We start from the raw sequence: 27,125 nt of genomic DNA on the forward strand, positions 1-27,125 counted from the left end.
GATAATATTCACAACTTTGAATTGCCATAACTTTTGAACGATAAGTTTGCGGGAATTTTTTTAAACAGTTTTGAATTCAGCATAAAAATCCACGTATTTAAAAAAAAAAAAAAAATTGGAAAAAAAAAAGGGTGTCCGGTAAAGTAGATTTATACCGAATAATACACGACTGTCGCAAGTTAACTGAAGTCCGTGATCAATTATAATTATTAATAAGAGTGCCAATCGGTTATTGTTTTTAGAATTTGTATTACCTAGTTTAAGATTTTAAAAATTAAACTTTACTAGATTAGGATACTAATTATTATTATTGTTGTCATTATAACACAAACAAACATACATAAATACATACCCAAACATACAATGTGTAGGTACGTCACCGCATACGTCTAAATATAAATATATTCCAACTATTAATTAGTAAAAATGTATCAATGTGACAATAATTTCTTACTTTCTTAGTATAATATATTATAGTATAATATTTTTTGAAAATATTATAAAATAGGCATGTTTTTGCGCTTATAAAATATAATAATAGTAAAACGGCAACAACTGGGAACCGGCCCATCAAGCCACTTTTAAAATCAGACAGGGGCAAATGCCCATCTTGCCCCCCCCTCAAATGACGCCACTGATACGGCCTGCACTGTATAATATAAAAAATCTACACAAATACAGCTGATACCGATATTGTTTTAACCGCAACGACGGCATTGCAGCATATTATTTATTATCTCCTTCAATCTCGTCTACAAATGTTGCGGTTTCTCGTTTCTACACGTTCGTACGTAAGGTTCCGTGCGAGTGAGAACCATTCGTTTTTCTCACGCCTTGGCCTGAAATTAGCAGTGTATACGTTTAGTGAAGATATAGAAAAGGAAAATAATAATTGTTAATTGTCGTGTTTAATATCATAATTGTCGTAATAATGTATTATATTATACAACCACCGTCCAGCAGTTCATCTTGGTCGTCGGCGACTATCTCGTAATAATAGGTATGTAAAGTAATACCAACCGTGTTGGTAACTGCTGTGACGTCAGCCGATGGCCAAGATGAACCACTAGACGGGTTATAATATTTTACGAAGGCGAGTAAGTCAATCAAAAATAATTAACACGAGTCGAGTGATCTAGTCTGAACTCTGAAGTCAACAAAATATAAATAATTGAATACGTTATTTTGTGCCTATCTACCTGTATATTTTTTCGAAACATTTTTTTTAAAAGTTCGATACACTAAAAACTTCATGGAAGTAAGTATTATGTCGAAGAGAAAAAAATGGATTAAAAAATTACAAGAAAGTATCGTTTAAAGTGAATTTCAAGACGAAATCAATCTTCACGCTTTAAGAAGTACCTATACTATAAGACGCCTTGCACCCTTGTCATCATAGTAATGCCCACTACCTATCCACACATCGTCCGCATTATAGTCACAATAATGGACAAGTCGAACTGCACAATATAACACGTCCTTCTCACCGTCGTTACAATAATATTATGTTGTCGTTCGACCGCGAACATCGAGACACGACGACTGCAACAGCTGTGCGAGAGACAGCGGCCGAGTCTTCAATTGCCGTTCGCTTGTACATAATATTATATTATTATTATTATTATTATTATATCGTCGCCACTATGCCACTCCCCCCCCCCCCCACCACAAACGCCGGAAGTCCCTCGTCATCCAACATCGGCGTGTCGTAACTCGAAGACGACGACGACGCATATTGGAACGCACTGGCGGCACTCGACATAATATCATACTAAACAGCAGTACACACCTATTTCAGAGTGATCTCACCTACGCCACGTGATGACGATATTATTATTAATTATCATCTTTGCAGATCGATAACAACAATTGTCGTCGATGTCCCGCGCTAAAGTATAAACAAAATTATATTAAATCGAATTTGTATTGAAGTAATATAATATTATTATGTATTGCGCTGCGGTTGGCTCGCCTGTATAATAACCACCCGGAGGACATATCTCTGCAGCTATCTACACAATATATCACGGTTATTTAAATAGATGTAAAACCATACCGGTATAGGTATATTATAGGTGGTAAGTCGGTGGTACACGTTTTTTGTTCGGGTGAGATTTTCTTTTCCACTGCAAACACGCATGATTTGTTCCGGTAAGGCGAACACACACAGTTTTTCTCCGATATCGAACACACACAATCGAGTTTGGTATTTATACAGGTATTATATACCTAATACATTTATATTGCATACGGTTGTAAATAATAATTAATAACCGAAATGCTAATTAAATGAAAAAAGTCAATTTTTTTTTTCAAAATTCTATATTTTGCAAAATAACAATTTTTTTTTGATTTACAATTTTTTTTTTTTTTTAATTTCATTTTAAATAAATACACTTATATATCAAAAAGTTAAAAAGATATTCAAACATAAAATCTTTTTTTGTATTTATTAATAGCCATACAAAAAAAACAAAAATTAAAAAAGAAAGTAAATATATATAATAATATGACTAAAATCGTAAAAAAAAAACACGCTGATTCAGAAAAGTACGATGGCCTCACGTTCTTACAATCTACATACATATATATCGTTGACACTATATATAAGGTTATACTTAGAGAGTTCTACATATATTTTTCGTTGCCGTATGTATTACATTGTAAACAACAATATATGGGAAACGAGGGAAAAAATATAAATTTAAAATTATCATAATAACATAATCTATACGAAAGGTAACACAATTCCAAAATAACTATACCTAATTAGTGTATTTAATATCGTTTGTACTGTTCTTCCGTTTTATCTTATTCATTTTGAATATATTTATATAATATTGTAATATTATGTAGTTTATTGATTCGTATTTATTATATTTCGAGTGAAAACAAGAGAGAGAATTCCACCGGGATGGGTATATATAATTCGAACGTTAAGTATATAATATATATCATAACAAAGTGTATGAGTTACTAAAAAAAAAAAAGGTTATTCGATGCTCTAGACATACACAATATACTTATACCCATCCCCCGAAATTTGCCTACCGATAACAATATATAAGTACTTCAAGCATTGCACACATTTTCACACCAATTCGCGAATAATACTGGGTTCCAATGAAGAAAAAAACCGTTTATTACAAATTTGTATAAAAAAAAATGCACTACATTAAAATTGAAAATCTAAATGGATCTTTAAATCAAATAATATATAAGTATTTACGTATAATATACAATATTGTACATAATTTGCATATTATACATACAATACATATTATTATTGTTTTAGTTAATAAGTTATATTTGTTTATACGTATTAAATATTTTGTTGTTACATGTATAATACCTCAGACGAACAGCGTAAAAGTTTTACTGCTGCATGTTATACACATTTTTTCGTTTTTTTTTAGTTTTAATTTTTTAATTTTTTTGTTTTAAATATTTTTTTTATTATATGGACATTTTTTTTCTTCAAATAATTCATTTTTATATTATTATATATTGTGTTTCGTTATTTTTATTTTTGTTTTGAGTGTGCTTTATATTATTGGTGATTGTGTCATATATCCGCCAGCTGTTTTCCTCCATTCGGTTAGGAACGTTTTAATCGTATCGGCCCATAACTATTTGGTTTTGGCGTCTTCAGTCGTTTTGAAACCGTTGACGATGCCGTTCGAATAGTACACGACGTTGTCGTGTTCGTTGGAGGAACACTTGCTGTAACTCGCTCCCTCCACCGGCTGTAAAACGACAATGATTATACATGTATATACAGCCATAAAGGTACATACATAACGATTTGTACCTAAATACTATATATATAATATATACGTGAACGATTATATTATTAACGCCACATCAAGGCTAGGCGTTAACGAGTATGACGATTATATAATAACTTATCACTAATAAGTTTGCAAGTCAGTCTGTAGTTACTAAGTAGGTAGGTAGTCATTATTTTTTTTCCATAAAATTTGACTGCTATGTACAACCAATACGCGTGCAAATACGTACGCACTGAATAATATGTAGTTACCTATAGTGACATTATTTAAGACGTGCTATGAAGCGTACAACTGAGGTACAACTGAGTATAAATATAGTTGGTCAGAGAACTAAACTTTTTTTAAAGAATTATACAAAATAGATTTTATTTCAGAGCAGATTTTTTTCTAAACCTCTTTTATTGGGAGGGGAGGAGAGTAATAAATTTTTTAAAACCAACCAAGAACGCCTATATTTTTTGTGTAGACATATGCAAGCGCTTAATAGATGCGCGGAGTGCTGCAGATTAGAGTAAATCGCGAAAGTGTAGTCCACTAATCGCCAACATGTGTAAACTTTAAATGTTTGTTAATAAAAAAACTTTTTGTTCGATATTCGATATTTATTCACCAAAAATGTTCGGATGAAGTATTTAAATAAAATATATAGGTTAAAAGTCGATTAAAAATGTGATTCTCGGACGTAGATTTAAATTCATTTTAGAATTGATGTTGCCCTATTTTGCATAATATATTTAGCATAATTTTTTTTATGAGAAAATGTTTAGTAAAAGGTCAATTTTTCTTTCTAGAATTTGAGTCGATGGGTTTTAATAATTCTTATTATAATGCATAATCGTAAAAGGAGTTTAAACTTATTTTGTATATATATTTTTTTAATTTTAAAAATTACTTCTACTCTATATATATTAGATATATATTATCACCTATATAGGTATATCATATAATATTATAGAACGCGCCTTGCTATCACGACTCGGTATCGTGTACACGACAAAAGCCGTAGAAAGGTGCAATTACGAACACCCCAATTACACACCAATGTATATCTTATACATTCGTATTTATCGAGGTAACTGCAGTTCTCCGCACATAATATACAATGCCTATAATATAATATAATATAATAAATAATAGTGCACGCGTTGTTTTTCTACTCCCGACCGTAAAATCTATAAATCTTTAAGTTCGGGCTTTTAAGAAGTTTAAAGTATATACGCGGACGGCTACATATTTTAAGAAGTCTAAAGTATGTATACGCGGACGACTACATATTATACACCGAAATCCTTTAAGAGTTTAGGTGCGGTGGTAGTGTATAATATACTGTGTATAGTATGCGTGTGGATTCGGCGGGGACTACCGCCGAGCGTATATTATATGTAATTTATATTCAAAAACAAAAGTCAATGTTGGCATAACGCATGTTTACGTAATATACTGAATAAGTTATAACGCTCGACAAGTCTATATATAATATACTGCACCGGATTTTCGAATTAAAACATTCGATTAGACGCACATTTGAATATGTTCTATATATTATATATCCGCGTACCCACCTACAACATAATATCTAGAGTGTATTTAAGTTAACAGTAGGTAAATATGAATAATGTGGGTATGCTTTGAATCGCTGAAACTGCATCACTGTTTGTACGATAAGCAATAGTATTCATACCGGGGATGGACGTGGTTGTTTTTGATTTTCATATTTAAAATCTTTTAACACACCAAAAAATATATAGCGAACAACTTTACTTCAACGTCATACGAAATGACAATAAATTCGATCAAATATTTTTTTATAGAGTACATAATTGTATGCTGCATAGGTACTATTATTAAGCTCGTAAAAAAACGAATCGAAGTTCGATTAAACGAAATCTATATAGGGTTATGAAAATATGACGTAGATAGTATGATAGGTATTGCCGTCGAACGTCATAAAAATTGAATAAGTCAGAGATAATACAATTATTACTATATATTTTATGGTTCAATGAAATTGTAACCGTTTAACATAATTCAATTTTACTACACATTAAACTCGTTTAAATGTCAAAATAGTATACTAATAATTTATACTTGTTTTTATGTCATAATTTTCACTATTATGCGTGCCGCTCAATTTGTCTTTTGATAATTCCGAACATAATATAAAAATAACATAGTACCTATGGTGTATGAAGCGGACTTTATGATTTCAGCATATTATTAAGAGGGTGTCAGAGCACTATCTGTTTTCTCTCTCTGACCCACGCACAGTATAGACAGAACACATTAAAGCAGAATCATTTTTTCTATGTTTTTTCAGTAATCTTAGAGTAAAAACACCCATTACAAAAAAGATAGAGAACAATATTTTTGAGGGAATGACATATAGATTTTATATTTTATTGTTATTTGACTTTGTATTCGACTGGGTGATTTTATTTTAGTCATTTTACTCTAAAATTACTTAAAAACATAGAACAAATGATTCTGCGTAAATGCGTTTTGTCTATGTTGACCAAAGAGAGAAAACAAATATTACGCTGATATCCTTTTAACACCAAGATCCGTGGAAGACACCGATTGCTTTTAAATAAAAAATTCAACTTAATTGAAGGGGAAAAGCTTGGAAATTCGGAAGAGGGAAAAAATCCGTATAGGTATAATACTTATATTACCTATATATTATATAGGTATTTGAAAACTACACACACCACTATATATTCTGCAGTAATAAAAAGGCATTTAGGAGGGTTAATTATTTTTGTTTTGTTCACGTAGATATAGCTTATGCGTATATTTCATAATGACAAGGGCGTAATTGAAGGGGAAATCATTAAAGAATTGAAAAAAATCAATATCAAATTAATATAATAATTATTTTATTTTCATCAGAATACTTAACACATGATATATTTACACATATATTTGTTTGTAATCAAAATTACATTAGGATCAAATGATGAAAGTGGTCACCTTTAAACCAATTAACTATTGTATCTTAAATCAAATTATAGGTATATCATTCTGAGGAACAATCTCAACAACTTTCAGAATATGATATTTGTTTTATGATAATTTTTATCTACAGCCAAATTACAACCAAATTATTATGACTAAAAATTATTGGTATCAAAAATTATTGTGGACAATTAATTTATATAGTTTATATTTTGGTGTTGGCTTTATTATGGTCCTCGCAATAGTTGGAAACTTAAGAAAAAGGGAAAAATAACGATATTATAATAAACGCTATTAATTTGTATGGGAAAGCGAAGTTACGTAAATAATATTAAATGGCATTGATTTAGAAAATTAAAAAAAGATTTAAACCTTTACATTTTTACCCTGAATAATTTGTATGAGTAAAAATCTATAGTTTTTCCCCTTCCTCTGGGAGATAATAATAGTCAAATATGCCAATCCATAAAGGTATACATAAACAATTGATATAACTGATATACCTAATACGGATAAGGCTGAAATACGGTATAGTATTTTACTTAACATAAGAATTCAGACGAGTCAATTATATTATATACTTTTTCCGTGACATTTAGTGAAACGTATATTTTAGCACGAATGCGCGACCGGCAGTCCTTGGGGATAAATAAAAAGTGACTAAGAGATCGATATAAATATTTTCAACGTCATAAAAATGACATCCTTAAGGTCAATAGAGCGCAGAAACAGTTGAAATTACAAGGGCTCTTTATAATTCGTCGCCATCCGTTCGCATCCAATTTACATGACCTATCTAGTACTATTATATTATTATTTATTTTAGTAATTACACAACATACCATACAAGCTCCGTCGTTTGCCGGTCTCCGTTTACCGTCACTGGTATATTTGGATTTGTAGAAGTCTGAGAACAGGAACAAGAACATGACGCCGTGTAGGCCTATCCAAACCATGAAACTCTTTGGGTAGTTGCATTCGCGGAACAACAGTTGGAACTGGTGGACGAAAATGCATACGAACTGTAGCTGTAAATGTATACAGGAAAAAAATTCCGATTAACGATCGCCACAATTAATGGTAATTTATTTTAATTTGTAACAGATAATATAACCCAAAAGCCATACCATCTGGAATGAGGTGAGGTACTTCTTCCACCAAATGTATTTTTGGTACTTAGGTCCCATCGCCGACACCATGTAGTAGAAGTACATAACAATGTGCACGAACGTGTTGAGCAACGCGAAGAAAGTGCTGTGGCCGCCTATATGATAAAAAAAAAAAATTAAAATCATTTTTATGCATAGATATTATAATATATATACAGATAAGATACAGGGGTTTTGGGGGTCTCCTATCGAAATGTTTTTCGTTTACGTGACTGCACAGTGTTTCATTTAAAATTCTAAAATATTTTTTTTAAATATACTTTGAATTATTTATAACGGTGATTATTGCAAAAATCTTATTTTTTAACATTTTAATATCATTATCATGATCAGAATACTTTTCATATAATGATAATGTTTATGAATATCCGCTATTGAATTAATAAATATTTATATTTTAAAACCAGTTAAGTTTAAGTAATCGAAAGAATATAGTGCACCTTTAACAATGGGTTATCCATTTTACTCACTTGCTGTTTTAAGTATTTTTTGAACACCTTAAGGCTTAGATCGTATTGTAAAAACATGAAACCAACGATGAAAATTAGTATATCCATTGAAACGAACTACTCTTTACTATGAGTATGCAATATACATGCGAGCACGAAAAAATAGTTTATTAATATCTTGAATCTTGATCGTATTTTAGCTGTAAATAGTTGCAGCTAATTTATTTAGTTAAAATTACTAATAAATATAGGTAAATTATATAGGAATAGGCGAATGGGTTTAGGTGAGAAATATCTAAATATACTAATGTCTACAGTAAATCATTAATACAGGGTAGCCGGGTTCGATTACCGGGTCAACGCAATTCATAAATTGATCAAATATTTTTTCAAAATTAACTCAAACAAGGGCAATTGAAAACGTTTAATTAAATTGAAATTGAAATTGTAACTATATATTATAGTTATAATTCCAAAAACATATATTTGATTGTCTCTGTTGACGCTAAGTTAAGGTTGGTGTAAGCGTATATATAAATATTGAATAGGTAATATTAATATAATATAATATGTTAACAAACCGGGGGCGAATTTCATTCCCATCCAGACGCTCATCGGCATACATCCGTGGTGGATGACATGCAACGTCGACACTTGTTGGTTCTTCTTCCTGAGTATGAAAAACAACTGCAAAAAAACAAAGTGAAAACGATAAGGTTTTTGTTAATTATATTATATACAAAGTTAAATAGGTAGGTATAATACGTAATTATTATTATTATTGTGTAGTAGTCACTGACCTCCACGAATATTACCTAATATATATTATACACACAATAGCTGCGGTACCCCAACACAATACAATATATGTATATAGGCCAAAAACGTACCCTCCACCCCATCCTTTTACAATGAATATAGTAGAGAAGGCAATAGCATTGAGTTGTACGAAAATAACACGAAAGCTCGTGTGACATTGGTCGATCGATTTTGTTTTTCTTCCCCGCTACACGCCGCCACCGCTAATATATATTATGGTATTATATACACGACGTCTGTGAATTATTTCTACGCGGCCGGTTATTTTCAGGCACCCCAACCCAACCATATTATACATATATATACCTACACAGTTTCGGGGCATATCATGAAATATTTTGTTATACGCTGACCGCCAGCGATATTCGTGAACACAATACCATTTCTATAATCCATCCCCCACGCGTACAGCACACAATTATAATAATAATAACATAATACCTATATTAAACAGTCTCCGCGAAAAAAACTTACCGTGTCGAAAAATTCGGTGAATTTAGAAATATAGTACCACCAGCAAGTTTGGGCCATCTAGAAAAATAAAGACACAGCATAATTATTGTATTATTTTATCATATTATTATGACAGTAGTCCAGCTTAGTATATGGTTACAAAACGGTAAATACAATGATTTATTAACAAAATATATAATAACAAATCAAAAATTAATTTATATATATATTATTATAAATATAATACACAAATTATAATGGATCCAAAATCAAATTATATGATATATAATAATATAGATATGATAAAATACTCACTCGTAAGGCCATCGGACTATAGGAATAGTCGACCGGCTGACATTTTAGACTGTACGATCCTCCCCAGCCGCTCATCATATACTGCGAAAATACAACATTATTTTTGAATTAGGAGCGTATTTTTTATAGTTGTCGATAGTTCTAACATATAAATAAATACGTATAATTGATAAAATATTATGTCTCCGGTTCGGCCTTCTTAGCCTTTAAAAACAGTTAAGTATGGTAAGTTTAAAAATAAAAATAATTAATGAAATTGACAAAAACGATAATATATTAGGAGAAAAAATAGTAATTAAGTCAAGGCCGAATTGGGGACCATGACTAATTGTGACCCGATGAACCTTATTATGTGTCAGGCGCATACCACATCGTTACCTATATTATAATTTATATTACAGTAGAGTCGGTAATTCGAATTTCAAGGAGGATAAAAATTAATCGACTTATGTCTTTTTCAAATTATATAGGTAACTTTATTTTTTTTTTTAATTCCATTAAGCTATTATTATATAATATTTATTAACCATATTATACATATTACAATAAAAAGATTAAATTTTAAAACACATTAATGTATTTTTTTATAATTTAGAAAAATATTTTGACGTTAGGTATATGATATGAATTCATGAAGTGCATTGCGTTTCTCAAACGGCTCACTCTTATTGTTATTATTATTAATTTTTTATTTTTTGGTACCTAATGTAAACTCATGAAAATTCTTCGAATCATGTACTATATATTATTATGTAAACACGAACAATTTAAATTGTTGTAAACTATTATATTATTATCAAATATCATTATTAATATAAAAAAACAATTTTAAAAATAATGGAAAAAGAAAGTATTTGGGTCAGATACACGCATTTACAGATTGATTACAAATATATATGCAGTCATCTTAAACAATACTGAAGAATCGGCCAATTTAATTTCAGCCTAATCGCGGTATATTTACGTTTGCCAAACTGTACTTAAAAATACAGCGAAATAATACACGTTTCGACCACAACGTGTAAATACATATAACATTCATAATAAAAGTAGTACACCGCGTAATCTCGAATACTAGCTTTTATAACAACTCCATAAATAAATTAGCAAAAACATTAAATAAATACACAGTATATAATATATAGCTGTTGGTTACACGCAAAAATATAAATAATATTTAAAGAAGTTTGATTAATTACATTAAGTACGCTACAGGATATTGAATAATTTCCGAAATAAGTGTTTAAAAATTTAATAGCTTAACACTCAAGAAATAATACTATAAATTGAAAATACGAATTTAAATATATTAAAATGTGATTGTGGTATGACGATATAATATTATTACGATCGATTAATGCAGACGATGTACTCTAGTAGGTATTTAACCTTGCGTAAAATAAGATTCTTATATTCTAGTTGTAAAACAAGGAATTTTACTATGTTTAAAGTCGATTAATCAATTACAACTTGTATCTGTACTACAGATGAATGACATTGGGGTTAATATAAAAAAAGTAAATACCTACCTACACTTGTTTAATTTGAGAAAACAAGCTACAGTAATATGTATTTTTGATCTTACACAAAATTAACTTAAAGATCAAGTAAATTAACATTAATTAAAATTAAGATAGTTATAACATAGTATTCTATAATTTTGTAATTTATTAAAAAAATAGTTATTTTAAAAACTAAAAAAATCTTTACAATTAATTTAAAATAGTAAAAATTGTCAGGGTTAACGTTCATATAATAATATAATAATTTACTATTTGTATATGTTTTATTTATATATTGGTATAATAAAATTATTCATTAGATAATAAATATCAAGGCCGAACAATAAAATATTGAAAGTAAAAATGTTCTTCTCAAAATAAGATAACACAAACTAACGAATAAATAATGATTATTTTTTTACTGCTTATACAAATGTATCTAAATGGTAACACAAAATAAAATGACCACCACGTTGTTGGTAGGTAGGTACCTGCTTATATTTTCCAATTTTTAAAAAATATTTTTGTAGTTTGAAATAAATGTACCTAATGAGTAATTAAATCGTAATTAATTTAATAAAAATTTAACTTTAAATTAAATTAACGCGATAAATTTATTTCTTGTTTACATTTTTTCAAAAAACTTTCAATCGCGTAAACAATAAATTATTAATTTATTAATTGATATTTGAATATCAGTAACTATGAGGAAATTCTGGAGCGGCAAACGTTTTGCAGAACGAACGCCAACGTTTGAAACGTTGAAAACGTAGAAATTCGTGAGCGCTTGGTTTAGTGCGGTATTTTGTTTAACCGTGGTCGTGGTGTAAGACATAAAAAAAAATTAATCACGAATTGTGATAACGATAACGGCAATAGTATAAACAAAAACAACCACGGTTCTTGTTACTAGAACGAAACAGACCAAACGCTGGAACATGGCGTTTGCAATGTTTGCAAACGTTTACAGCTTCGTTTAGCAACCGGACGTTCCGAATTTTTCCGTTATCAAACGTTTGCAACGTTTGCCGCTCCTGAATTTCCTCTTTATAATATTATATACATATTTTGAAGTTTAATAGATAACAAATTTATAATGATAAGAAAATATAAATATAATATATTTTATTTTTAAAAGATCTAGCAGTAGGTATTATTATTTATTTATAATTAATTCAAAGAAAACAAATGAAAGTTAAATTGATTTATAATAGCGTATTAAATATTTAAATGGATTAGATTTATCGAGTTGTGGAGTATAGATAACTTAATAGATATTATAGATTACTTGATATCAATTTATTTTTAAACAGATACAATAATAGACAACGGTTTGAAATTAAAATAACCCCGAAGATAATTGTCCAGAAACTCTAATAGCCAGTAATACCAAACACAAATATACTCGTACAAAAATTAAATCAATTACATAAAAAATATCTGTACCTTAACACGGACATACTGCAGAAATACGGTCATCACTCATCACCTAATCATTCAGCACCCATATAAAACACCGAACCTTTTCGTATGACCTAATTTAATACGTTAAACTAATGGCATCCAAGACATTATATTATGATGTTTAATGAATAAAATTCTCTTCAACGCTAATTTTTTTTTAAATTCACAAACAAATTAGTATTTTCTATATTAATGTATGCATAGTTACAGTTATAATTAATTTTCATTAATAAAACAATATTAATTATAGAAAGAACAAAGCGTGATGCCCAAATAAAAAAAAAATCATTTGGTACAATTTAAATATTGTATATTGTATAGGTAGGTAAATCAAATTATTCCTTATAAGTTATAAGCATATAGTATACAGTAGATACCTAGTAATTAATTATACTAGGTACTATCATCGTTTTTATAAGTTCTATAAAATCGGAAAGCATATTAACCCACGCTATAATGTACTCGAGTATCACAGCGTTAGCTAATATCCGACCGTTCCAGATATATGATTCGTCCAAATATAAAAATAATAAACAAAGGTCATGGCCGTTGGTCATGTTTGTAATAATATAACAATATAATAATTATTATTATAACTTAACAGAAAGACGTCATCGCCTTACTTTACAGAAGCGTTATAAGTTATAAAGAATAACGACGTTCTAGTTGCATACATATTATATTCTTCAAACCACAATGATTGTAAATTATTTACAAAAGCTTATTCTTTAAAAAACGTATACAAAGTAAAGGGTAATAAGAGAATGATGTAGAAAGTAAAGTACTCAAAAAATATTTTAATTTACCTACCCTAAATGTTTAAGTTGTCATTCAAAAGGACTAAAAAATAATGTTGATTGTTTTCTATTGCATCACGAAGGCAAGATTAAAAACGAGGAAACTAAACGCGGAAACGCAAATGACACAAACTCACGTTTGAATTATAATTTACGTACCACTAAATTCCTATCACATAATCCATCAACAATATTCAGTAATTGGCAAAAAGTGCACGTGGCCGGCATATGTACTTACTTCATAGAATATCCAAGCGCTGAACATCGTTTGTATTGCATTATAAACTATGAGAACTTTTCTAAGTTGAAAAGGTTTTCGGTTTTCCATCAGTCTTGGCCCGAGAGTCTTGGCAAAGTAACCGTAGAACAGACAAATAAACAGCGTCGGGAATGGACTGGACAACATCGGCCAGCCGTTTACTCTGGGATCTGAAATAGAAAAACATAAAATTAAAATTCGTGAATTTTTGTATAAATATTTTAGAGATTCATAATGTAATATAACTATGTTTTTAATTGGTAAAAAAACAATCTAAAACGGAAGGCGTGGAAGGAATAGTCTGCTATACAGTTTTTTTTTATACTAGACTCGAATATTATACTGCATGGGTTCGCAAAATATCGTTTAATATGAGGGGTAGATATATTATTTACCGATTTATAAAAAAAAAGTAATAATAGTTTTACTCTCGGTTTTATTTGACTTGAGAACAACAAAAATAAGTTCTTATACGACTATATGCGTGTTACATAGGCATCTATATATTATAGTGAATATAAGATATTAATTTAAGACCTCCAATGTTCCAAAAATATATATTATTATCATTAGTGTGTCAAATTATTTTAAAGTACAATATAATTCAATATATTATATTAAAATATATCAATATCATTTAGATACCTACATTACAAATAATCGGCCATGATTTCACCACAAAACGTGAATATATTATTGTCTTAAAAATTACAAACACCAAATAACTAATAATTTTAAATACTTATTGTAATGGAATATATTTAAAATGGTACAAATATTAAATAGCTGAAATAAGATGTTGATTGTTTTCTATATTTGTTAATACATGTTGTGGTATGGCATACAAGTATATTATACCTACAACTATAACAGGTCAGTGCTCTCGGATGCATTTAACTTTTGATTACACAATGTTTCTATTTAGGGGCTAGAGCCAATAGCAGCTGATAATTCTGTTAACATGTATACAATCTAACGTAAACTGAATAAAAGTGACGGGATAATTAAAAAACAAAAATCAAAATTATTCAGGCAGTAATATTAAATCTTCATTTTGTGTGCATAATAATCAAACACATAAATAAACATTTCCTTTAATGTAGGTAGTAATAAATACCAAAGTATATATATTTAAGTTATACACTCTAATAGTTCATGATCTTTAATTTAGGACAGAAAGCCTTGCAGCAAAACGTGAACTTATGTGTCTAAAAGAAATACCTAATAATAATGTCTATACTATGTCAACGCATATTTTACTGACTGATTATTTGTATTGATTGTAAATTTTAATAATAAACGCTATTTCTAAAAAAATAATGTCTGATAATATATATTTAATTATTTGTTTTATGTATAATAATAATAGACGTCACACGTAGGTACCTAGTGAATAACTGAATATAGGATATAGGATATAGGATTAATTGGCTCGGGCCTGAGTGCGATACTCAACGCATAATTTATATACAGTATCTATACCCAATTTTAACTAATAACAGAATATAGCTAAGTACACAAAATTAAACAACTTTTTTAGGCGTAACTTTGTTAACCTATAGTTAGATGTAATCATTTAATGATATTTATATTGTTATAATAATTATGATTATTATATCAATATTGAGAATATATGGATTTTAATTATTTTCATATGTTAATAATGTTAATGCATTATTTAAAATTATTTCCTAATTCCTTTTTTACGCAATAGATCTATAAAATAAATGTTAGGATATTACCTATTTAAATATTTTATTATCTTTAAACGATCGACCGGATATCAGTACAATAGTTAGTGATTCTTAACTACTTTAAATATAACTGATGCTGATTTAGATGTCCTTTAAAACGATATAGTTACTAATTTAAGTCACTACCTACAATATTCAAAGATATAACACAGAATAGTTAGGTACTACAACATTTTTACTAAAATTATACGAGTAAAAATACGGTAAGCTACATTTTAAACATTGTCATTAGGTCGGTAGCATAGTTTTATCAAAAGGCAAAGTAGGGAAGAGCCCCGGGGCCTCAATATATTGAGTGTATATTTTGAGTTTTCATAAAGATAATATTAGTTAGGGGGCCTAGTTTATTTTACCATGTTGATAATAAGTTAATCTAATTAAGTTTTTTACACAATTCATAAGGCCGGCCTTTAAAAAATTATAGCTTAACTTTTTTTCTTTGTATCTTCAATACCTAATGTATACATGCAAGGTAGGTATAATAGACAAAACTGACTTTTGAAATAACTTTTGTTCTAATCAATATTTTAATTTTTTTTTTTATATATATAATTTATATAGTCACTTGCGCTACACATATATTATACAAAACATTATTTTTATTTTTTAACACACTGAAGATAAAAAATTTAAAATTTGATTTAAATTTTTTAGATATATTCAAAATATCCAAGTTGTGAATTGGCAATAAGAACAATTTTTATAGTAAAAACATTTATCTAAGTCGAGTAGTTTATTTTTTAGAATTTTTTTAAATATCAATATTTATTCGATTAAAAGAATTTGAAACGTAATAACTTTCTTCAAAATATTTTTTTTTCGGGGAATTTGCTGACATGAGTATATTTCTTAAATTATTAACTAATCATATAATTTTAACAATTTTTGTCATACCGTTTAAGTAACAGCATTTTTTTTTCGTCTAGTCTTTTTGTTACACCTTGTATATAATAAAAAGTTATATTTTTAGTATATTTCGCGCAATGCGTCAGCTTTTTAATAACGACTAGTTAAAAAGTTGGACAACTAATAAAAATATAATTAAATATCTATTATAATTATAATATTATAACATGGAAATATATAATACCGGATATAATACCTATCCAAAATATATAAATTTAAATGTTTTTTTTTTTTTTGTTACGAACAATTTTCATTTATTTTGTTAGAAAATAGTCTCATTACTTTTTTTTTTTTTATTGAGCTTAAGCCCGGCAACTTAGGCCATTAGCTATTTTTGTTTTGTTTGTAGGTTTTTTGTTGGTAGGGGGAGGAACACGTGTGTGCTTGTTTTTGGCAGAATTTTGATTTGGGCACCCGTAGTTATCTACCATGCCGGGCTGGGGGATGGCGGCACTTGTTCTCCGGACACCTTGACTTGCCTGAAGAAAAATGCCACCCATGGCCGAGGTATCGAACCGGCGTCGTTGTGCGTCACAACCGACGCCTTAATCCACTCCGTCCTCCTTTCATTACTTTTAACCATACAATTATTTAAGTTTATCTTTAAATTATATTTTTCTATAACGAAAATGTCTTACAATAAAATAAGTTAGCCTGGTTTTTATACAGAGTGGATTGCTGTCTTCCTGTTTTATCATATAGCTAATACAAAAAAACAGTTGGTCAAACAAAAAAAAATGCTGTTTACCCTGAATATAATTTACTAAGCAAAACAAAAAACTACCAGAAATGGATTTGCCACAGCAGTACCCAACAAATATGTAGATAGTAAATTTACGATAACCCAGAAAAAAAAAAATTAATCACATGTAAAATAACAATTATTACTTTTATAAAACATAGTTCAACATATTTATAAAGGTTTTATATTATTACAACCATTGAATTATTAAAGGACGAAAATAAACATATTAATTATCGTATTAACATATACGATTAAAAACACATAATATATTGTATTCCGGCCTATAAGTATCTTTCAGCATTTAAGCTAAATTTGAATTAGTGTATTATAATGTGTTAAATAATTTTTTCTCATTATTAGTTAAGCTCGGGCTAAGGTATGTAATACAGTTATAGTCGATGTTGTAGTTGTTATTATATTAAAAATTACATTTTTCGATGTCACAGTTTCAGATCACATCGACTAAACTGACAACGTCTTTTTTGTCTTATACCTACTACCTAACTAACTTAGTTCAATAAAAATATAGGTATATAGGTATATACTAATAATTAAACAATTTTATAAAATTATATCTTAAAAAACTTAACAAAACAAAATTTGAAAACAAGGTATTAAAATAAACACAGGCATTATTATAAACTTTTAAAATGAATAGCAATCTAATTTAGAAGGTGACGCATGTCAGAGCTAAATAACCTACCCCTGCCTATCCTTTATAAAGGAATTATTTCAAATCCCAGGAAAAGAATAATAAAAGAAAATATTTCAATAGGTAGGTGTATTTTATTTATATATATTGTATTATATTATGTGAAAAAAAGGAAAACAAAAATGGCATTTTATTTAGAATGATACGTTTTAATACAACAAAATATATTATATTAGGTAACATAGTGTGCATTCGAGCATTCGGAAGTGTACAAAAAAAAAATAGGAACAGAAGCAAAAAAATGACCGATAAAAGATTTGTTTTGAAATTTAGAATATAAGGATGTTTTTAAGATTCGGGAAGGAATTTTATGGCGTGTACAATAGAAACCAGAATGCCGATAACAGCTGGAACTGTCACGAATGGTATATAACTGGTAGATACCGTGCACTTTCTACGATATAATATGTAAGCATACAAAACCAACATAATAATATAAAAGTATACAATGATTTGCTATAACATAACGTTTATTCTAGGGTTGCAGATAAACACGTGTCACATTAAAATTTTAACATAATACTTATGAATTATTATGTAATATGCATTTATCATAATCGATCCTGCAGGGACCATCGTCCATCGTCCTATTTCAGTGTTTAAATAATTTAGAAACGAATTAGTTTTAATAGTATTAAAACATCATATTATATGCAACGACTTATAGAAAAGCATTCGATCGTTTTATAGCACACACTATATACGTTATATGCATTTTATAGATTTTCACATAATCGGAAACCATAATAATGACTACCTGTGATTTATATAGTTGTTTAAATTTTAAAAGCTTATAGGTATATAGCCAACTGTGGAAAGGAGCGTTTATTAGAATAAATAAAACATACATTCGTTAGAAAAATATTACTTAATGACCTACATCTACATCTACACCTTTCTCCGAGCAAATTTTTGTCCCCGCCGATTACATAGTAGTAATCGCACTTCCTATAGGTACACATATCCACCTGTTCAGCGGGTACAACATAATTCCTTTAGAATTAAGATTTTTTTTGACGTAATACCGAAATCGAAAGTTGATACCGTTAAATGAAAAAAAAATATTTAATATTTTAAAAGTACTAACCACTTTTGTTGTCCATTATGTCGTGGTAACTGTCGATAAAGTTTAAGACTAGTTGTGCCATTTTTTTTTTTTTTTTTTATAATTGTTATCTTCTCTTGTAGATCTGTGTGGTGACCGTAGTAGTTGTCCCAGTATGTAGGTACTGAAATAAAACGAAAAAAGACATAGGTATTAATTTATGCGTATATAACTAGAAACGTTTACATGGCGGGAGAAGAAAAAAACAAAAAACAAAGTAACAACGGTATTTAAGTCGAATCGTCCGCGCAAACCGAACAAACTCACGTAATAAACAAAAAAAAAAACAGGTATTCGACGCGATATGATAACAAGATGTCTGAACCAGGAAAATCGCGTACAGGGTACAATATTATATTATAAACAGGAAGGACAGGTGCGATTTTATAATAAACACTAGAACATTTTTTTTTTATACATTTATAAATGTACGCCTGAATGATAATAATAATTTAAGTACTACGAAGGTTTGTTACTCTTGTAGCTATTATAACATTGTTAAATATAGGCAGTGTTGACCTCCCTATATTGTAAGCAAACCCATATTTACGTATATAATATCGTTACATCGTAATAGCATATTATATATTATATTATTTTATAACGATTAATACTAAATTAAACGCTGAAAACGTTATCATCACGGTCGCCAGCAGCTTGCTGTAGAGCATAAAACGCGCTCAGCCTATGCGGCGATCGTAAGGAAATATGAAAGAAGCCATATTATACATTATTATAATATAATATTGTATTGTATTATTTGTGCGTGTACTTCGCAGTGACGGGGTTATGACTTAATAGTAAAGGTAAGTCGATTGATTTCCACCTAGTTTCCGCGTTTCACATGAGGGTTTCGACTCAAAATCGAATCAAAGTTTTACGCGCTGCAACGATACTATTATTATATCATAAGTTGTGAACAATAATTTATCCTACCGTTGTTCAAAGGAGTTTTAAGATTAAAAAAAAAAAATTAATTGACTTGTAAGTTTTTATCACGCTAAAGCGTACGTAGTACGTAAGTAACTAATAACACAATATTATAATATATGATAATTTATAGTTTCAAAAAGAGCGTTACTAAAACTGCTGCTGCGGCTGCACGTGCTATCCGCCGCCGTCCATGAAGGTGACGTCACGGTAACGCGTCAAAGCACCCATCGTTAACCGCGGGCGATGCATTTCGCGCGCGCATGTTTTTTCATATTATATAGGTATAATATACAGCCGTCTTTAAAATCGAATGTAATATAATAATTGTGATTCGACCCACGTACACCACCCATCACCATCGCCACAACGAACGAGAGAGCATATTATACATAATTCAACTAGCAAACGTTGCCGGTTCATCAGCCAGGGACGTGTACGCGGATGTCACCGAGCGGCGAGCGAGAGAGGGAGACGAAATGTACACACGGGTAAAGTATTAATGCTAAACAATTTAAAAAAAATCTAATTATTTCTAAAACAATTGTGTACGCAACGACAAAAACCGAACCCACTATGGGACAGAACACAAGGCGGCAATCCAGATGCCTCGATACCTGCTATAATCTGCAGAGACAATCGAGAAACCGATCTTACAATATATACCACGACATAAGCAAAAAAAAATTTAAAAAAAAAAATTTACCTTATTTCATAAAAATTTTTTTAAAAAATAAATCACCACGGTAACAAAAATTATTCCGAAACACTATTATACAGTAGTCCAGTATATGGCGGTCGATGTGTAAGATTAGGTACTTCTCTGATATCGTACCAGAAATAAAGGTATTATAGTGATTATTTTGATTTTCTGATGTGTTTCATGTCACTTTACGCGACGGCGACGACGGCGACGACGGCGGCGACAGTAACGTCGAACAATACGCACGAAAGCCACGCGGTTGACTGGACCGATACCGTGGACGATTATTATAAGACCACTATTGCGGCGGCGGCGTCGGCGGCGGCGGTTCCGAGGCGCGCGCGTGTATGTGTGTGAGTGGGAGAGTGTGACGCGGCGGTGACCGGACGAGATAACTACAACTTACTACTACTGGCCTTTTTTAGACGACGAGTGGTGTGCGTCGGCCCGGGAGAGAGCGAGAGAGAAATATAATGAGACCGACCAGCAAGTGAGGGGGGGGGGGGGCGGACACCGTGTAAAAACTAAAAATGCTTTCCGGCACCGGCTTACGCGTGTTTTATTATGTATAAAATCATATATATTATTAATATTACTATTATCATCTTCATAGTTTTTTTTCCTCCCCCTCAAAGGGTTGTCCGCCGCTTTCCAACGATTTTCTCGTATAATATTATAGAAGACGATCAGGGAGGACGGAGAGCAAGAGAGAAACCACACCACCCCACCTATTGACGAACGACCGTAGTAAATATAAACGCTGCTGCTGATGCAGAATTAAAACAAAAAAATATATAAATACATATAACACGATAATAATTATAGCAATACGACTTTTAAAATAAACACTACCAACTTATATATATATATATATTTTGTGAATAACAATTTTTCAGACCTTTTTTAGTAGGAAGGTGGGGGGGTTATTCTGTTATTAAATACATACGTTTCCATTAACACAACATCGTCTTTACACAAGTTAATATTTTTACATATGTAGGTAACAATAATGATAAGTTTTTATAACATACATTTCCGTACATCACCAATCTAGTGTTAAATATGATAAAATTCACCACAAAGTACCTACACGGCTACACAATAGGATTTAAATTAAAACTATTCGTTAATTCATAATAAGTACAATTATTAACGATTATATAATTTTTGTTGATTAATTCAAAAGTACAATAATTTAGGTATTAGTACCACAAATAAAAATAACACTCGTTGATATTTTATCAAAATATTAGTCAGTGATAAACATGACTATAAATTGTGAATCATTCGTTAGAGGACGTCACACCTGCATATGTTGTCTCCGTCTTATGTACGACATAGACAAAACGCGTTTACGCAGTCCGAGTAGAACTCGCTCAATGTTAGCTATAGGGTAAAAATACCCATCATACAATTGAATTGTGACAATATTTCTGAGGGCAAGTCATTGCGTTTTTTTTAGATTAAATTTTTAAAAAGTTAAAGGTGTTTTAAAAATATTGAAATTTTTCCTATTTCTAAACGACATGATGAACGTTATATTGAGTATAATAAAAAAAACGCAACGACGCCCTCAGAAATATTATCACAATTCAATTTCATAATAGATATTTTTACTCTAAAACCAAAATTGAGCAAGTTTTACTCAGACTGCGTAAATGCATTTTGATATCGTACGTGTGTAAGACGGAGGCAACACATGCGGGTGTGATGGTATTTTGCGCCAATTTCATTACATGTAATTTACGCCACGCAATGACAGCGCCAGATATTTTTTATTGTGAGGGGGGGGGGGGGGGGGGTGATACAGGGCAAATTTTTTTCTGGTGGGGCTTTTATGTATCGCTACTAGATCACTCACCAATTTGCTTATATCATATATTTAGAAAGTATTGCTAAACATTTTTGGGTATATAATATGCAATATTTCTAAATAATCAAAAAAAATAGTTAAATAATTAATTAATAAAATGTCTTTATTTACTTACATATTTTTAACATAATGGAATCCAAAGTTGGTATAAGGTATAACCTAAAGTACTTATAATATGTTTTATATAAGCTTGTAATGAGGTTATAATATGACTTATGACATATGAATGTGTTATATTATGCACATTCAAATTGTATGTTCATTGCAAATAAAAAAATACAGAGGGCTTTTTAAGTTTCTAAATAGCAACATATTGGTTTACCTATTAAAAGTAGGTAGTAAGAACACCTATTAAAATAAAAATCAATAAATGCAATTTATTATGTTAACATTATTTATTTTATTTTATTATTATGATTATATTTAAATATCAACATACCATTAGTTATTAGTATTAAATTAATATAAATTATTACGAATTAGTAGGATAGTATTATATTATATAATACTATTATAGTATTTAATAAAATGCTCAATATAAAATGCATTTTTAGATTAGATTAAAATGTTCAACATTAATTTATAGGGGGGCAAAGGAGGAGCAAAATCAAATATCGGGGGGCACTTACCCACTCTGGCCCCAGTGTAGCGCCGCCCCTGGCGCCACGACATAAGACGAAATAGAATGTGTAATCTGCGCCATACTTTCAACTTTAATTGTTGGAGTTTACCAGCATATAAATTTACTGATATCGCATCAGAAATACAATAATACCAATTACAAACGCGTGCCGGATATAATATTGTTGTGTTCTACTTAATCGCAAATATATTAATAATATATTAATTAAATGTACATAGAGTATGTATATACTTATATATACATTTATTTATAATTATAATATTACTGATTTTCTATTAAAATAAACTTGATTATTTAGTTATTTTTAATTGGCGCAAATTACAATTTTTGTTAGTACACGATGGCACAGATTACTTAATAATTGTAATGCCCTTTTATTTAGTTTTATGTGGCACAAACTACAACCTAAAAAAGTGGCGCAAATTACATATTTATTTTTTTGGGGAGGTTGTTTTTGACGCAAATTACATACACCCCAGGTGTGACGTCCTCTTAAAATATACCTGCTTTAACGTCAAATCATATAGCATACTGGTATTACAATATATATCTAGTAAAATTACTACCTATCTCAGTTTCTTTTTCTACATTTTTACTAACTATAACTTTTTATAAGTACCTACAGTTTTATAATAATATTAATGATGGTAATCGTATAATTTATAAATTATTAAATAGATAAATATATAATGACCTATATTCAATATCCATTAGGTTGGCTTTACATTACAGAGGGCCAAATTTAAGCAGCCCAAACTCAGTCTATATCATAAAATAAATGTGCTAATATTTTGCAAATTATTAATTTGTTATTTAGTGAATTTAACAATTTTTTCGGGTTTTTAGCTTATTATAGATGTTCTAATGAGTTATTTACTAATTCTAAAAAAGAACTTGCAATATTGGTAAAATTTTTTGAAACGATCGGACAAAGTCAGGGAGCCTCAGTCAGGGGGTACTTACACTTGTAGTTTTCGTCTTTGAGAAAAAGCTGTAGAAAATATAAACAAGCACCTATTTCTTACAAGATGTTAAATTCTTAATCATTTTTAGTAAACTTGAGCTCTCCTCACAATTGTTTTTAACTGTAATGATATTTGTTAGACGTTAAAATTAAAAATAATATAATACTAAGTTACTTTTATTTAAATGCTAATAATAACTCAAAAGATATTAAAACTATTATAATATACCGTTTGTATATAAACATGCGGACAAATACATTGTTTAATTGTAAATTTAATTATAATTTTATACATGCATATTTCCAACTTAAATTACCGTGAAATTGTTTGATACAAAATAATTAATAATTGTTTAGTTATTTTAAAATTCAACGGTAATTTGAACTTAACAATATTTGTTGTAGAAATTAATAATAGCTTCTTATAAGTTTATTTAAATATGCTACGCTTTCATACTTTCAATAAATGATAAATTAGCGAAAAACGTGGTGTAACTAAGCCAACGGCCCTGTGGCTACACGACGTCTTAATTAAAATGTATAGTAAATTCAAAATAATAACTCAATAACAATAAGACTATCATCGATTATAAAATAATAGTATTTATAATCAATGGTAGGTAACTATCACACAGTCGTGGCCGCCGCGCGTATCGACTGACCCCCAATATGACTATTACTAGTATTTTATTATTAATGTTTATCTTACGATAATTATAATTTAGATAAATTAGTTGCCATTATCCGATATATCCATTCAAAGTACGAAATTTCTGCCACCAGACTACAAGAGTGATTCATAAATTGCAGCGTACACAAGCCGAGCCTAAGCTATTATCTAATTCATCAAACTCATCAGATCTGATGGTGGGTGTAATACCCCTAAATTATCCAAAGTGTCACAGATCGCCCACTCAAACCTAACTTAACCTATTAATAACTTTTAATTCTTGTGAACAAAAATAAAATTATTTGCAAATATGAAACAAGAACAAACCCAAATATTATTTGAAGACAATATACCTGTTCATGTCTGGTATATAATGGACATTGTGGTAAATGATGTCATTATCGTGAATAATTTAAATTACTAAATTTATGTTTATAAAAAAAAAAAAATTAACACATAATATAATATTTGCATAACTGGGTGGGTAGGTACTGTGGTATTTCAGGAAATGAAAAAGTGGATCTTAAGGTCAGCTTGCTAAAGAAGATAATACAAAAGACTTTGGTATATTTAGCTGGATATACAATCAAAATATAAAATTAAGTCGTCAATAAACTCATTTGCAACAAATACAAAATAAAATGGGAAGGCAATTAGTAACAAACATTTAAAAAAATTAAGAGACATCAAAAATACTATAAAAATTTGGTCCAATCTTTATGCAACAGCATATAACAGCTGAAGGGACGAATAAGTAATAAATCCAGAAATATATCTAGGTACTCAGAATAAGTAACACAAATTTTAACCAAGGGCACTTACTAAATAAAAAAACAAAACATGTCTAATTTGAGGGATGTTTCAGACTCAATAATCTAACGCCTACATGATTCAATCGGATCTGACGAAGACACTGTCAAATAATAAACAATATATTTTTTATTAAAGAAATTAGGTTGAATAATTTTATGAAAAAAATCAACAAAAAAAATTTAATTATTTTAATTGTAATTTTTTAAAAGAAACAAAGAAATTATTTTAGCACAAGCCAGTGACCCTATACAGCTGCCGATATTTAATTTAAAAAAAAAAAAATTAAGACACGCACTTAACTATGCATTTTACAAATATTTAATGTTTTATATTTTATATTTTATTCAACTAAAACGTACATGTATGCAACTTTTAAAATAATGAAGGTTTGATACCTGAAAAAGAAGGAATTTATAGTTTGATATAGGTTTAAGTACTCAAAATATAATTTATAACGTAGTTATATTATTAAAACATTTTTGTTTACAAACACGTGAAATGTAACAAATATTAAGACATAATATAGGTTCATTTCAGTGGCGAACCCAGGTGGGTGGACCCCGAGTCCGGACCCCCCCGGCTTATGTCATAGTTTTATTTTTATTTTTAAAAGTATCCATAAAATGTTCATCGAAATTTATTGATTAGTTTGATTATTACCTATTAGCTATTAGATTAGATTTGGACATTAGGTATTTTGTTGATAACACATCGAATCCGATAATACCTAATTAATTGACATACATTGTAAATATAAATTTTAAAAAGGTGGGCAAGTAGATGTCACTATGCTGTACAGTAGGTTACAAGTGGGCCACTGGATAATGGATGGTAATAAATTTGAATTCAATGATTTAATATCATTATATAAGAAAAACGATTCTGAGCGGAGACGGTATGTCGGTCTAGGTATAAGACATATTATATACTTATATCTATGGTATTAAAAAAAAATTGACCTATAATATACACAGGAATATCACAATATCCATTAGGTAGGTACTTATAACTCGTTATACATCAACAACAAACCGTGATACTATCATAGATATATAATAGTATACTTTAGAAGTTTCAAGTACCCACGAGTAATATTATACAATCACAACAAAATAACTAAAATAGTTATTCTAGGTTTTTTAACATGTAATTTCGTCCAAATTTGAACTTAAAATGACTATAAAAATAAACTGTGCTTATTTATTTTTTAGATTTTTTGGGAACAGAATTAACTACTTATGTGAAATCTTGTTTTAAATTTTCAAGCCTTAGATATAAAAATTGAACATTTTATAAATTTTTAACTACAAAATAATTATTCAATTTTAAATTTG

The 27,125-nt window shown here is 29.4% G+C and overlaps 1 protein-coding gene across 2 annotated transcripts in view; it reads right to left on the reverse strand.

Moving 5' to 3' along the window:
* Positions 1-2,479: 2,479 nt before the first annotated feature.
* The window catches only part of LOC100166007 (elongation of very long chain fatty acids protein AAEL008004), a 40,711-nt gene continuing 16,065 nt past the window's right edge, over positions 2,480-27,125 (reverse strand). The window contains exons 1-9 of one of the 2 annotated variants that reach the window (XM_001952782.5): positions 20,832-21,101; positions 19,178-19,319; positions 13,953-14,143; positions 9,952-10,032; positions 9,658-9,714; positions 8,946-9,051; positions 7,874-8,010; positions 7,589-7,774; positions 2,480-3,746 (exon numbers count right to left, since the gene is read on the reverse strand). In XM_001952782.5, the coding sequence (XP_001952817.1) occupies positions 3,630-3,746; positions 7,589-7,774; positions 7,874-8,010; positions 8,946-9,051; positions 9,658-9,714; positions 9,952-10,032; positions 13,953-14,143; positions 19,178-19,238 (936 nt within the window). In that variant the 5' untranslated portion in view covers positions 19,239-19,319; positions 20,832-21,101 and the 3' untranslated portion in view covers positions 2,480-3,629. Of the gene's footprint in view, positions 3,747-7,588; positions 7,775-7,873; positions 8,011-8,945; positions 9,052-9,657; positions 9,715-9,951; positions 10,033-13,952; positions 14,144-19,177; positions 19,320-20,831; positions 21,102-27,125 lie in introns of those variants that run through there. The other variant, XM_003241457.4, reaches the window with a different exon arrangement.

This window comes from Acyrthosiphon pisum, chromosome A3, assembly GCF_005508785.2.
Source record: "Acyrthosiphon pisum isolate AL4f chromosome A3, pea_aphid_22Mar2018_4r6ur, whole genome shotgun sequence".
Classification (NCBI taxonomy): Eukaryota; Metazoa; Arthropoda; class Insecta; order Hemiptera; family Aphididae; genus Acyrthosiphon; species Acyrthosiphon pisum.